General features: G+C 42.9%; 1 protein-coding gene across 3 annotated transcripts in view; it reads left to right on the forward strand.

Moving 5' to 3' along the window:
• Positions 1-12,338, forward strand: part of gas7a (growth arrest-specific 7a) — a 47,282-nt gene that overhangs the window by 9,387 nt on the left and 25,557 nt on the right. The window contains exons 3-5 of one of the 3 annotated variants that reach the window (XM_005739954.1): positions 2,866-2,943; positions 6,489-6,568; positions 9,264-9,326. In XM_005739954.1, coding sequence (XP_005740011.1) covers positions 2,866-2,943; positions 6,489-6,568; positions 9,264-9,326 — 221 coding nt within the window. Of the gene's footprint in view, positions 1-2,865; positions 2,944-6,488; positions 6,569-8,014; positions 8,234-8,760; positions 9,327-12,338 lie in introns of those variants that run through there. The other 2 variants (XM_005739956.1, XM_005739955.1) reach the window with 2 other exon arrangements.

Consider the following 12,338-nt stretch of genomic DNA (forward strand, 5'->3'; position numbering starts at 1 on the left):
GAAAGTTTAAAACAAACAACAGAATTAGTCCCTTTGGAGCTGCAAAAATGAGAGTGGGATTTGGAATGATGAAAAAGATTCACAGGCAGGAGCTGAGGCTTTGTTATTATTGTGTTGTTCAGAGGGAAAGCTGAGCATTCTCCCACCAGTTGGTAAACAGTTGCTGAAGGTTGGTGGCATTGTGAAATGGATTGCTAGAAACAGGTCAGCAACCAACTGGAACCCACAGGTCACTTGGGAAAATGTGTATTCACCAGTTGGTGAGTGGTTGCTGGAAGTTGCTAGTACAAGGTAAACTTGTGCTAGCACAGTGAGGGTACTCCTGCAGCCAGGATGTTTCAAAGGCAGAACTTTGCAAACACACCTGCAAGTGTTTGTAGACAAGTTGGCGTCTTCTACGCAAACTACGAGCAACTGCGGCAATCTGCTAGCAACCAAACAATCACAGTGAGGTTTTTAATGCAGCACCCTCTTTGCGGCTGATTTCACCCAGCAAACTCAAACAACCACTCACCAACTGTTTGGGGGATACGATTTCAAGTAGCAACCGGAAGGAGGTTGTTGACCAGTCTCTTGTTCTGTGTAACTGAGAAGGTTTTATTGCCTAAAACTAACCAAGGAGCTTTCAGAACCTAAACCTAACCATCTACTTCTTAGTGCCCAAACCTCACATAGTATTTAAACTTAACCAGCTTAAAACTACAGCCTATATCACTGCCACCCTTCACCTACATATCGAGAACTTTGCAGGAAGACACAAAATTGCATTTACTATTTACCTTTGATCACACATAATTATTTAATAACCACTGGTGTAAAAAAACAAACAAAAACACATTCACTACACTTGTGGAGTTCCCCATAATTTCACTCTTGGGCCTCAGTAATTCAGTCACTCAGATTAGAAATAGCAGGAGCATTGCTCTAACAAATCACCAGCAAAACACGGACAAAACCAAAATATTGCTCTTCAGTGTCTACCTAAATTAGTAGGTCTAATTTAAGTATTAATTAATTAATAAAGTATGCAATGTGATATCCAGTGACTTATAAGTTAAAGTGTCCTCATTGCAATAACAGATATTAGAAGTTCTTGACTTTAAGCTTTTCATGCCTATTTGGACATTTGTGTGTAGCTTTCTTGCCACAACAGTAACGTTGCTGCTGAATATCACTCCTAATCCACACTTTAGTGTTTCTCTTAGAAGAAGCTGTTTGATTGCACATAAGGACCGACACTAATTCACCCACAGTTACTGCAGCGTAAAGGACTTCCTGCTCTGCTAAGTGGAATGATTGATGCTAAACGGCTAAACTACAGGAAGCCAGTTGAAATTTATCCAGAATGGCATTTTGCACCTAAAAGGACTGTATACATGGATGAGTACAGTCTAAATTTTTTTATTGCATTTTTCAGGATACGAAAACTTCTCCTTTATCCTCTTGCCCTTATCTGCAGTCACTTCTCCAATGTCTGAAAAAAAATAACATTTAAAGTACTAAACAGCTTTTCTGTGCTGAGATGAGGTCTGAAAATCAAAAAGGGAAAAATCCAGATAAAATGTCACAAAAACAATCAAATAAACAGGAATCCACATTTTCAAATAAAATTTTAATATTTAAATTTTACCAAATTATTTCTACACCAACATGTACACAAACATACCCTCTGTACATACATTTTTATTGGCCGTTGGGCTGCTTTGGTCACACAGACCAGCAGTCTGACTCCGACTGTTTTGCTGTCACAAGAGCAAAAACAAAATCAGTCAGCGACTGAGAAGCTTCCCTCTGCATGAATCAAGTTCTGGATGCAGAAAGATCTGAATTAGTTTGCGAAATTCTTTGGAGAAATTCATAACAATGTCGCCCTGTTTCAGTTCTATATTTGTGAAGATGCTGCATGAACATCTAATTTTGTCCTCTGCCGCTGTAGAAAAGAATGAAAAAATGTTTTGAGAGTTAATTACTTGTAAGCCGTAACTCCACAGCGTCTCTAGTAATCCTGCTAACAAACAGAAAAGCCAATCATATAACCTGCTGCTTGGTGGAGTCTTCATGCACTCCTGCAACAGAAGAAACTGTGGATTAATTCAACTTCTGCTGACAAAGTCACCATGACATTAGAAAAATCTTTTGTGCTAGCACATCGGTGGATGATTCTTCATTGGCTGCCTCTAAAATGCAGAATTTAAATTTAATAAAACCCTGATTTCCTCGTACAACATCCTGATCAGCCTCCATCATCTCTCACGGTATCATATTATTGTAACAGAGCACCTCACTCTCAGACTGCAGGCTTGTGGTTCATGGAGTTTCTAAAAGTGGCAGGCAGACACCCTGTCTACTTTTATTATGAGGCTACAAACTTCCTTTTTTGGTAAAGCTGATAGTTAGGATTGGATCATGTGACCCTGAACTATCCTCAGTCATGCTACAGGACTTCTTTTCACTTTCTACTCTCTCCCACCGTTTGTGTTGTCCTTGGCTTTCTGTGCTGCTCTTTTCTCTCTTCCCTTCTTCTTCCAGCTGGTCTCAGTAGATGGCTTCCCCTCTCTGAGCCTGTTGGAGGTCTCCTCCTGTTAAAAAGGAGTTTTTCCTTCCCACTGTCTCACAAGGCATCTTCTGACTGTCTAGATTTTGAAACCAACAAATTAACACATCCTTGACTTTCTGTGCTCTATTGTGCTTCATATTTATACACCTGAAGTCTCTATAAAGCTGTTTCCGTCCTTAATCTTGAACAACTGCGAAGCAGTGACTGAGAAGCTGCCCTGCACATTCACGTTAAAGCAAGTTCTGTTTTTGTCTTTGTTTTGACTTCTTTCCACGCTGTCCACCTTCCTGTTGTTTATATCGTTCCAGAAACAACATGGCGACGTCCGTCCTCGTCAGCTGAAGCCCCGCAGAGACCGCTGGCACGACAGAACTCCTCACCATATGGTAAAACTTGGCCTTCATCATCCTAGTCATCCATTTTTAGAAAGCATTGCAAAAGGCACAATCACACGGAAAACAAAATAAGAGCACCTAGAGCAGAAAATAGGCGCTGAAGGAATGAGAAAGGAGGTTTGTGTGGTTAGGAATGACCAAGAGAGACAAAAACAAGCTGATGAGTGTCATCTCGGTGCATAAACTCCTTCCATCACTGGGGTTATTTGCATTTGGAGCTACAGGTTATAACTTAATTTTTCAACATTTATCCAGTCAGACATATTAAGCCTTTTGGCAATCATTCATCATCATTGCTAATCTGCTTATTATGCTAAGACCATGTTCCTTCAGCTAAATGTGACACAATACTAATCATTTTTCCAGAGACTCTGTAATGTTTTTCCAAAAGGCTCTTAAGGAATCTTTGACAAATCTCTCGTAATACATTTCTCTGCTACATTATCGTGAAGCTCATCCAACACTACGAGAGGAAATCCTGCACTTTCTTAATGAGTGGCTTATTATGTTCCATCGCTGCCAGCATCCTCGCTAACGACATCTTTGCACATAGCAGATGGTTTGCTTCTTTGTGCTGGCATGTGGCCCAAACACACTTAGAGGAAGAACAACCGGGGAGGCAGTCAGCTGCAGGGGAGTTTGTCAGCGTTTAACCAGGCAAGCGCGATCCCTCCTCGGAGAAAAAGACGTTTAGTGAAGGCCCGGTTCAGATCTGAGCCGCACAAATGTTGACTTTGACCTCTGGACAGGAAACCGGGGATCTGAGCAGCTGGTCCGAGCAGGCAGGGAGAAATAACGGCACGGCATCCAACGGGAAGAAGATAAGACGGAGTTGCCTAACACGCGTTTAAGGACAACAGACACATAAACATGCACCTTCTGAGTCTGTCTCCTTAGCTAATAAAGAGACTGTGCTGATCAGCTAGAATCAGAGATGTTTCCTGGTAAGCAGGTGTGCAGATGCTTTTTCTCCCACAGCTGCACGAGGCAGTCACTGAAAACCATCACTGCTTTTCCACCAGAGAAGCTCTCTTTTTCACTGATGCAGTGCCAGTGCTGAGACAGGTCTGCCTTCATGTCTGCTGGAAAATGTCATGCAATGTGGTCCCAGATATATTCTGTTTAGCGTCAGTTTTCACAGTTCCATGTTTGTTATTTGTCTTTTCTTTCTTTACAGGTTTGTTTTCTTATGTGTTGTTTTTGGTTTTAGTTCAGACATTCAGATGTGGACTGTCATCTCTGCAAGGTAGTTGGCCGATGTGTGGTTACCTAAATGTAGCATATCATATTAAACCATACTGGACTATTAGCTACATTAGGCAGTCATGCTGCATTATGCTTATTGCATTTTAACATTACTCATAAATATTCCTGCTCACATATTCTGTTTCTCTTCACTGTGACTTTAAAAAATCTGATTTTTGTACCAGGCGTGTTGTCATAAACACTCCTTATCATTTCTTAAAGACCTCGTAGTACCATATCACCCCATTAGAGCACTTCGCTCTCACACTGCAGGTTTACTTGTTGTTCCTAGAGTGTTTAAAAGTAGAATAGGAGGCAGAGTCTTCAGTCCCTCTTCTGTGGAACAAGCTCCCAGCTTGGACTTTGGAGACAGACACCCTTTCTGCTTTTAAGATTAGGCTTAAAACTTTACTTTTTTTTATAAAGCATATAGTTAGGGCTGGATCAGGGGACTCTGAATCCTCCCTTAGATACACTCCAATAGGTCTAGGCTGCTGGGGATTCCCATGATGCATTGAGTGTTTTTCATTTGCCTTTTTCTCTCACCTCTCTGCATTTAATTATTGCTTATTTTTAATCTCTGGCTCTCTTCATGCTGTTCTTGTGAGGTCAGTCAGTGAGAAATAGTCAACACAAACTAATTTTCTCAACACTGAAAGTCAAGAAAATTAGTTTATTAACTAGTCGATCTGTTGTATTTTCAGAAAGAGCCAGGCTAGCTGTTCCACATTTCCTGTCTCTGTTTAAATCCTCAAGAGTCCCATTTTCACCCTGAAGCTGTCTTCTTAACAGAAGGCCTCACAGGGTCCTTTCTGCTCTCTTTTGTGTCCAAACCACATGGATCAGAAACCTGCCAATACTCAGTTTTATGGTCACTGACAAAGGTCACCGAGGGTTGTGGATTCTTTAGAGCCCTTCTGAGTAAAGTGACGTCCATCCCTATTTCTGGAGAGGCCTCAGTGTCCTGGAGGGGCCCTGATCCGATCAGCGTCCCCGGCTGTGACGCGTGGCCTCGGGGGTCACGCTCTGCCGGGATCACGTGTTTACCTTGAGCTGGAGATGGGCCGGTTTGATATACAACGAGCCGACAGCTCATGAATCACAAAGAAATGAGGAACCATCATGGGCCTGTAGGATGAAACCAGGGACATGCCACAGAGCTGTGAACCCCGAGGGCCCAGATTATGAATATCTCAATATGCTTTTCTGTGTGAGTTTGAGGACAGAACCACACTGTACCAATGTGAAATTAGAACACTGTAGTAGTAAAAAAATACTCAGTGTCCTCCAAAGGGTCTAACAGCTAAACACTGATTGCTGAATTATTCAATGAATTACTGAATCAGCAGCTAGTTAACATGATATTTTGGGTTGTTTCTAGAGTTCATGTCTTATTTTAGTTGGACGTAGCCTGTAAAGAAAATGTTTCAAGGATGTGTGCCTTTATTATAGACGTTTACTTTTTAATTAAAAAACTTAGCTGTAGTTTTTCTAGTGTCACTACTTATAAAAGGTATTTGTGGCTAAACATCAGTTAGCCAGTTTTTACTATTTCTCTCATGTATAAACCAACAAGGGTAAAATTAGTAGATAAACATTGTAAAAATCTAGATTCATATTTTATGAATTCTACACTTCTACAGATTTAGCGGCTGAACGGTAGAAGCCCCGCCCATTTACATTATGATGCTTTTCCCGTCACCATGACTGGATGACCCGTTCACTGCCTTTGTGTTTAATTTGAGATATCATCTATGGTTTTATTGTGACTGGCTAAAAATGTTTGGATGGATGGCGACCAAATCCAACTAAATTAAATCAAATGATGCCATAAACAAGATTGCTTTGTTTTACTTATTCCACAAGGGGGCACTATGGTGAAAAGAGAATCCCTAACTGATGCATCTTTCCCAGGTGTTCCCTGTCCTCTGGATCAAAATATAAATCCCTGCAGCTGCAGTTTAATTTGTCTGACACAATAAGGTGATGTTAACACCTTATTGTTAACACACCCGTGCATGGGGCTGGACGGCGTCAATGCCGTTAGCTTGTTAACACGTTGACGCCGTCCAGCCTCACACACGGGGGCGATCCACAGTAACTCGTTAACGGAGATTTGTCGCGTTAACGTCATTTTAACGAGATTAACGCTGACAGCGCTAGTTCTTTCTTGTTCTGAAATTCTGCATATCAGGATGTAACTCGTTCACTTACCATCTGCTCGTTTTTGTCAACTCAGTGCTGAAAAATACTTTAAACTCTAACGTGAGTAATTATCTGCTTTTCTTCAGGATGCCACAGCAGCACAAAGAAAGGTCAGCCTGCAGAGGTCGCTAATGTTTCTCTGAGGAAACCTGCGATGCACAAGCAGGTAAGCCGAAAGAGGCGCGCAATGATGTTCAGTCTGAAGTAACAGCAGATGATGATGATGATTACCTTTATGGTGTGATCACATTTTAATCAAAGCAAGTCTCCTCTCCACTTTCCACTTTCTCGTCCAATAAAAACACCCATTTCTTAGGAGTTGGCTTACATCCGTTTTTTTTGCCAAACCTAACATCAGAGTTACCTACCATCACCATCACAGTCTCACAGGGTCAATGCATTCGTCTTTTAACCAACAAGTATCTCAAATTTGAGCATCTGATACCCCGTCACTGGTGATTGGTTGATAAAACTGGACAATCATTAACCAAAATTAAGTTTGATTTCATATACAAATCACCTTTATGTAACGTTTCTAAATTAATAGCAACTCATAAGCTATGAATAGATCAGAAGTGCTAAGACTGCTTTCTATTTACTAAAAGCATCCTCCACTCTGACAGTTTTCTTACTGAGTGCACCACGTGTCTATTTAAGATCACTTACATGTAGATTTTCCTTAGCTGTCAAAAAAGAATTTGCTGTTACAGTAACAAAGGTTTTCACCCTCATTAATGCTGATAAATGTAATTATTCCAGTCTCATCTTCTTTTATAGCATAGGACTCCAAAACCAGGAAGAAATTAACCTATAATTCCCTCTCTTTATTACTTTAAACTGAAACATGAGGTGATCACAGTCATTTTGGCAAAGTTTAGGTTTGAAGGTTTCTCAGAAATGACAAACTGCAGCTGTTCTCAGGTTAAAACTGTTTGAAATTGCTTTAGGATAATAACAACACAGTCTGAGAATGTAACCTTGGTATCTGAGCACTTGGAATTCATTTCTCTGAAGATATATTTACTAAGAATAGCTGATAGCGCGCTCATTTGTTGCACATTTGGCAAGAAATAGCTAAAACATCTGTTTAAATAAAAATGGAAAAGCTCACCTTCAGAGTTCAGTATTTAGAAGCTTTTATGCTTTTTCTAGAACCTCCATGCAGTCTTGAATCACTGCCTGTTCCCCAAAGAATTACTGTATGATGCCCTGTTGGCTGTCTTACTCTTTAGCAATGATTGTCAGGATTGGATACTAGATACTTCAGCTCAGTGAGACATCGCCCAGATTTGCTGCTAAAACTCTGAACTGCCAAAAAGTCGCGTGTTTTTGTTTGTGCATCGTGTCTTTTCGCGTCCTCCTTTCTGTAAAAAGCGAGCAGCACTCACAGCACGCTCTTTAGCTTGGTCAGGCTGTTCTGTGGTCACAATCACCCATATCACCACAGCCACAGTTTTCCTGTAAAAGATTCCACTTCAAAGGAAGCTGGCGCTCTCTTTCCACTGAAAGCAGGGCCGCTCCCGCAGCTCCGATGGACCCGGGCCAACTTCGATTACATGCCAACCCACGTGACTAATTACGAGTCAGATGAGGGCATACAGTGTCATGATCACACAGGAGAGTATAGGTGGACGGACAGTTGGGCCATATGGGCGTCTGAGATTTGGACAAATGTTAGAGTTTGTGAAGAAGCAGGCCAGCCAAAAAATAATAACAAATAATCAAAGCTCACACTGGGAGCTCTGGGAGCGCCGGGCCCACGGATCCCGCCAAACCTGGACTGTGGTTGTTGCGGTCAGAGCTGCCAGCCGCCATGTTTTGCACGACCAAGGTGAGAACATGTTTGTCGCGCTCCTCGGTGTCGTTCTCGTTTGATGGTGTTGTTGTTGGACCAGGTGGGTGTTGTACGAAGGTGTGGCGAGGAAGCTGCTCCGTGCGCAGCTTTTACGTTCAATGCCTCGGGTGAAGCGGCATCACGTGAGGAAGACGATAGCGATGTAGCTGCCGGTGTAAACACACTGTTTACACACAGCTGAATCTGAACACTTGCTTAACCCTGAAATGTGCATGCGTCTCATTCCCAAACACACACACACACAATCAGAGACGCTGCTTCTCATTGGCTGCTTGCTTTCCCTCCTGCTCTCTCCCCCCTCCTCCCAGTTGTAATTTGTCTCTTAAATATCATCATTCAGCCATTTCCATCAAGCCAACCCCCATCACCAACACCTACGCCTCGCTGCTCCCTCCTCCCTCACTATCTGGGTCTCTGGGGAGGGAGGGGGGGCAAGGATCATGTAAATACACCCCCCCCCTCCTCATCTGCCTCCTTGTCCTCTCTCTTTTTTCTTCTTTCCTCGCAAATTTCCCTTCTTCCCATCCTCCAGTGCCTCCATCCCTGAACTAGCTCAGTGATGTTTCTTCATCTTTTATCTCTCCTCCTGCATGGACATCATTGGGTGAGGTGAAAGGGGAAGGCAGGTGTGGAGGTGAGGTGGTGATTGGGCTACAACCTTAAAACTCACGTGACAGCAGATTAACCGGAGGCAAGACTTTGTCACGCTCCCACAGCCGCCACAATTCCCCTTACTGCCTCCCTCCTCCTCCTCCCTCATGCTACCTTCCCACCGCAGTTACACACACCTCCCTCCCTCCCCCTCCTGCAACGCAACTCCTCTCCGCTCACTCCGCGGCTTGTGAGACCGTTGGCAGCCTTGGTGCGTGGAGGGAAAGAGAAAGGAGAGAGGAGAGAGTGAGGCTTTCCCAGAATAGAGAAGCAGGAGGAGGTGAGAGGGATGATGATGGAAGCCAGCTTTGACACTGAGGAGAGTTTTGACGATCCCTCCTGTCTCGCCCCGCAGCCCCCCGGCTCTGTTTCGCCGGCCAAGAGGCAGATCAAGGAGGTCAAGGAGACCAAGATCACTGTGAGTACTGAGAAACTTAATCCTTCCTCTTCTCCTTCTTTGTGCTTCTATCTGTGCATCCTCTGCTGAAGCTCCTCATGCACCTCAATTAAGTTCAAATCACTTGTTTTTTCTCTTTTACCATCTGTTGACGTTAAACTCAAATCATAATGCATTACATGTCCTTGTGGAGTAATGTGAGGGGGTTCCCTGCAATACTGGATACCTCAATCATCTGAATGAAGAAGCTGTGCGGGAGTCTCGCACTCATATCGGTCTCATTGACTTGAGCGGCCTCAGTCTATAATATTGATTTTATGTCTGTCAAAGATTAATTCACGCTTTGGAGACTGTCTGATGTGTTTTTAATGACTGATAAGTGAGGAGCCTGCAGAATCCTGTTGGTATTTTTATGATATGTCAGATTAAGTGTGTGTTTGTCTCCTCCAGTTGTTATCACCCTCTGCAGGTCACACTCGGAGTAGAAACTGAGGTCTTCACCACGGTGCAGGGATTTTTTTCTTTAATGTACACAGTAGCTTTGTGTGAAGATACCCAGACAGTAGTTGCAGTTATGTAATCTCTCAGTCCATAATGCAGGCTGTGGTGAGGGGGTGGTGGGGGGCAGCGGTTAGGCGGTCGTGCGTTGATGGAGAAGCAGACAGAGGTGGGTTTTGTGTCTCGCGAGGGGCTGATTTTGCACTCGGTGGGCTCGCTGACCTGCTGCAGCCACGGGAGCCGTCAGTCTGGCTATTGTGAAAAACACCACCAGACCTGAGAGAGATGCAGCAAGTCCAGTTTCCATGGTGACAAAGGCAATAGCACTGATTAATGGGTGTTGAAATGGAAAACACCGCCATAGGAGAAAGTGGTGGTGGTGGTTTGAGAGGGAGGGGGGAACCATTCAGATATTCACAGAAGACATACTGTTTTGAAGATTATTTCTTCCTCCTCTTTGTTTGCTTTTCCAAAGCCTTTCACAGCTCGCAGATCTATTGTTGTTCTTTGGCTTCATCCAAAGAGTTCTCATGGAGAGATTTCTTTCCTTCTCCACTAAAAAAAAGAGGAATTTCTGGGAAGTCTTGATGCTTGGGAAGAAAAAAAAACAATCATGCATGCTAAATGTCTCTGCAGCAGCTGGAAAAAAAATACAGGTGATAACAACTAAATCAGTGACGTCGGCCCTCAGAGGTGTCTTTTTGTTCGTCGTGGTGCACCTCACGTTACACAACCCCTCCACAGTTGTCATGGAGACGCTCACATCCATGACTGTTGGCAAAATGGACCCTCGCGGGGCGCCGAGGCTTCACACACGAGAAGCAGCCGCCTTGCGACCTTGTTTTCACCTTCACCACATCTGACCGATCGGATCAGATTTAATAATTTTTGAGACTTGAGGTTTTTAGTGAAACATTCATGCCCCTGTGGTTTGACTTGTTGCTGGGCTGCACGTGCTCGGTACCACGTCAGCTGGCATCTTTGCAGAGGAGGTTTCAGTGAAGAAACGGCAATCTGGGTCCGAACAAATGGAAAGAAGAGTTAAAACACGGTCCAGATTTTTTGCCATGTTACCGTGAAAAGGATTCACAAGGTTCATCAGAGTTAGCTACCAAGCTGGATCACTATCAGAAGATGTTAAGTATTTCTGAAAAGTAAAATAAAAAAAACGTATCTGGGCTGCTGGTGAAAAAGTAAATGCCAGAAAAGTTCAGCTAATTAACATATGATCTCTCATAAAGGGGCTAGGTATCATTACGCTCATATTTCATGTGGCATCGTGTGAACATTGATCAAAAGCCAAAATGGATGTGACTTAAGTACTGGTTGCTAGGGAAACGCATCTGTTCCGCGTCGTTCGTTCTTGGAGGTTACTGGATGAAATCGATTGCTTTGGTCGCTAGCAGTACACAAACGCGCTAACTGCTAGTAAAACTTGAAAAAATGTAACAAAATGAAAAATTTCACCTTGAAAGTAAAATAAACCTTCTCCATTTCTGGTTTGTGTTGCTCTTTGCTCAGTATCACTACAGTATGGCCAAGAGCGGGATAGTGTTCATAGACAAGTCTGTGATTTGCATTCAGGCTGTGACTGCAGCATTATGCTAGCAACCAGCCTTTATCAAAAGCAAGCTAGCCAAGCTACAATTAAAAGTTAGTATTAGCTCCGATTTTTTGATGCCTGTGCACGCCACCGCATCATTCTCATGAGCAAAGTGAAGCGACGGAGCCATAATTCAGTTCAGCAACATGTGACATCATCCAATGCATGTGAATGAGAAGCAAGAGCGTTGAAGCCTGAAATTAATCGGTGTCAATGCTGCCTAACATCTGTGTGTGCAAATGGTGTAAATGGCACCATATATTTCAGCTACCTTCAATCTAAAACATGTTTTAGATATTAAACCTGTATATGTGATTAATGGCTTTAAATGTATCTTACAGTTAGTATTTGTATTAACAATGATTAACCTCGTTTTGTCTCCTGTTTTATCAGCTAATAAACTAAGAACATTCCTGGTTGCTCCCAGGCTTGGAAACAATATTAACAGACAATAAAGAAGAAAACTGAGTGGGGGTTATAGTAAGGTGAACCTGTGTACGGCTGTGAAGGTGGAGTCTTGCAGGAAATGTGCTATATGCTGCTCGAAAACGAACATTCGCAAGAGAGCGTTTCAGTTGTTTGTTCATCTGCCAGGTTTACATCTCTCACGGACCATTTGTTCTTTGACTTGATTTCCGCCCCCCCTCCCCCGACTCTCGTCAGCAAAATAAATAAACACAAAAATATGTAATGAAATAAGCATTGCCTGTAGCTTGGATACTAAACTCTCATGAGGGCGAATGCTTATGAATGCTGACTGAGGACTAAATGTGCCAGTTCACTCAGCAAATCTACACTCATATATAGCTTGCAGCTTTGTTTTGTGCTAAATTCAAACAGTCAAGCCCGATGGCCGGACTTCAAACACCCCCCCAAGACTGGCCTCGGTCTGATTTATCACACGCTGTGGCATAAAGGTAATCTATATTAAT

This window comes from Pundamilia nyererei, unplaced genomic scaffold, assembly GCF_000239375.1.
Source record: "Pundamilia nyererei isolate P.nyererei 1_Seehausen unplaced genomic scaffold, PunNye1.0 scaffold00095, whole genome shotgun sequence".
Classification (NCBI taxonomy): domain Eukaryota; kingdom Metazoa; phylum Chordata; class Actinopteri; order Cichliformes; family Cichlidae; genus Pundamilia; species Pundamilia nyererei.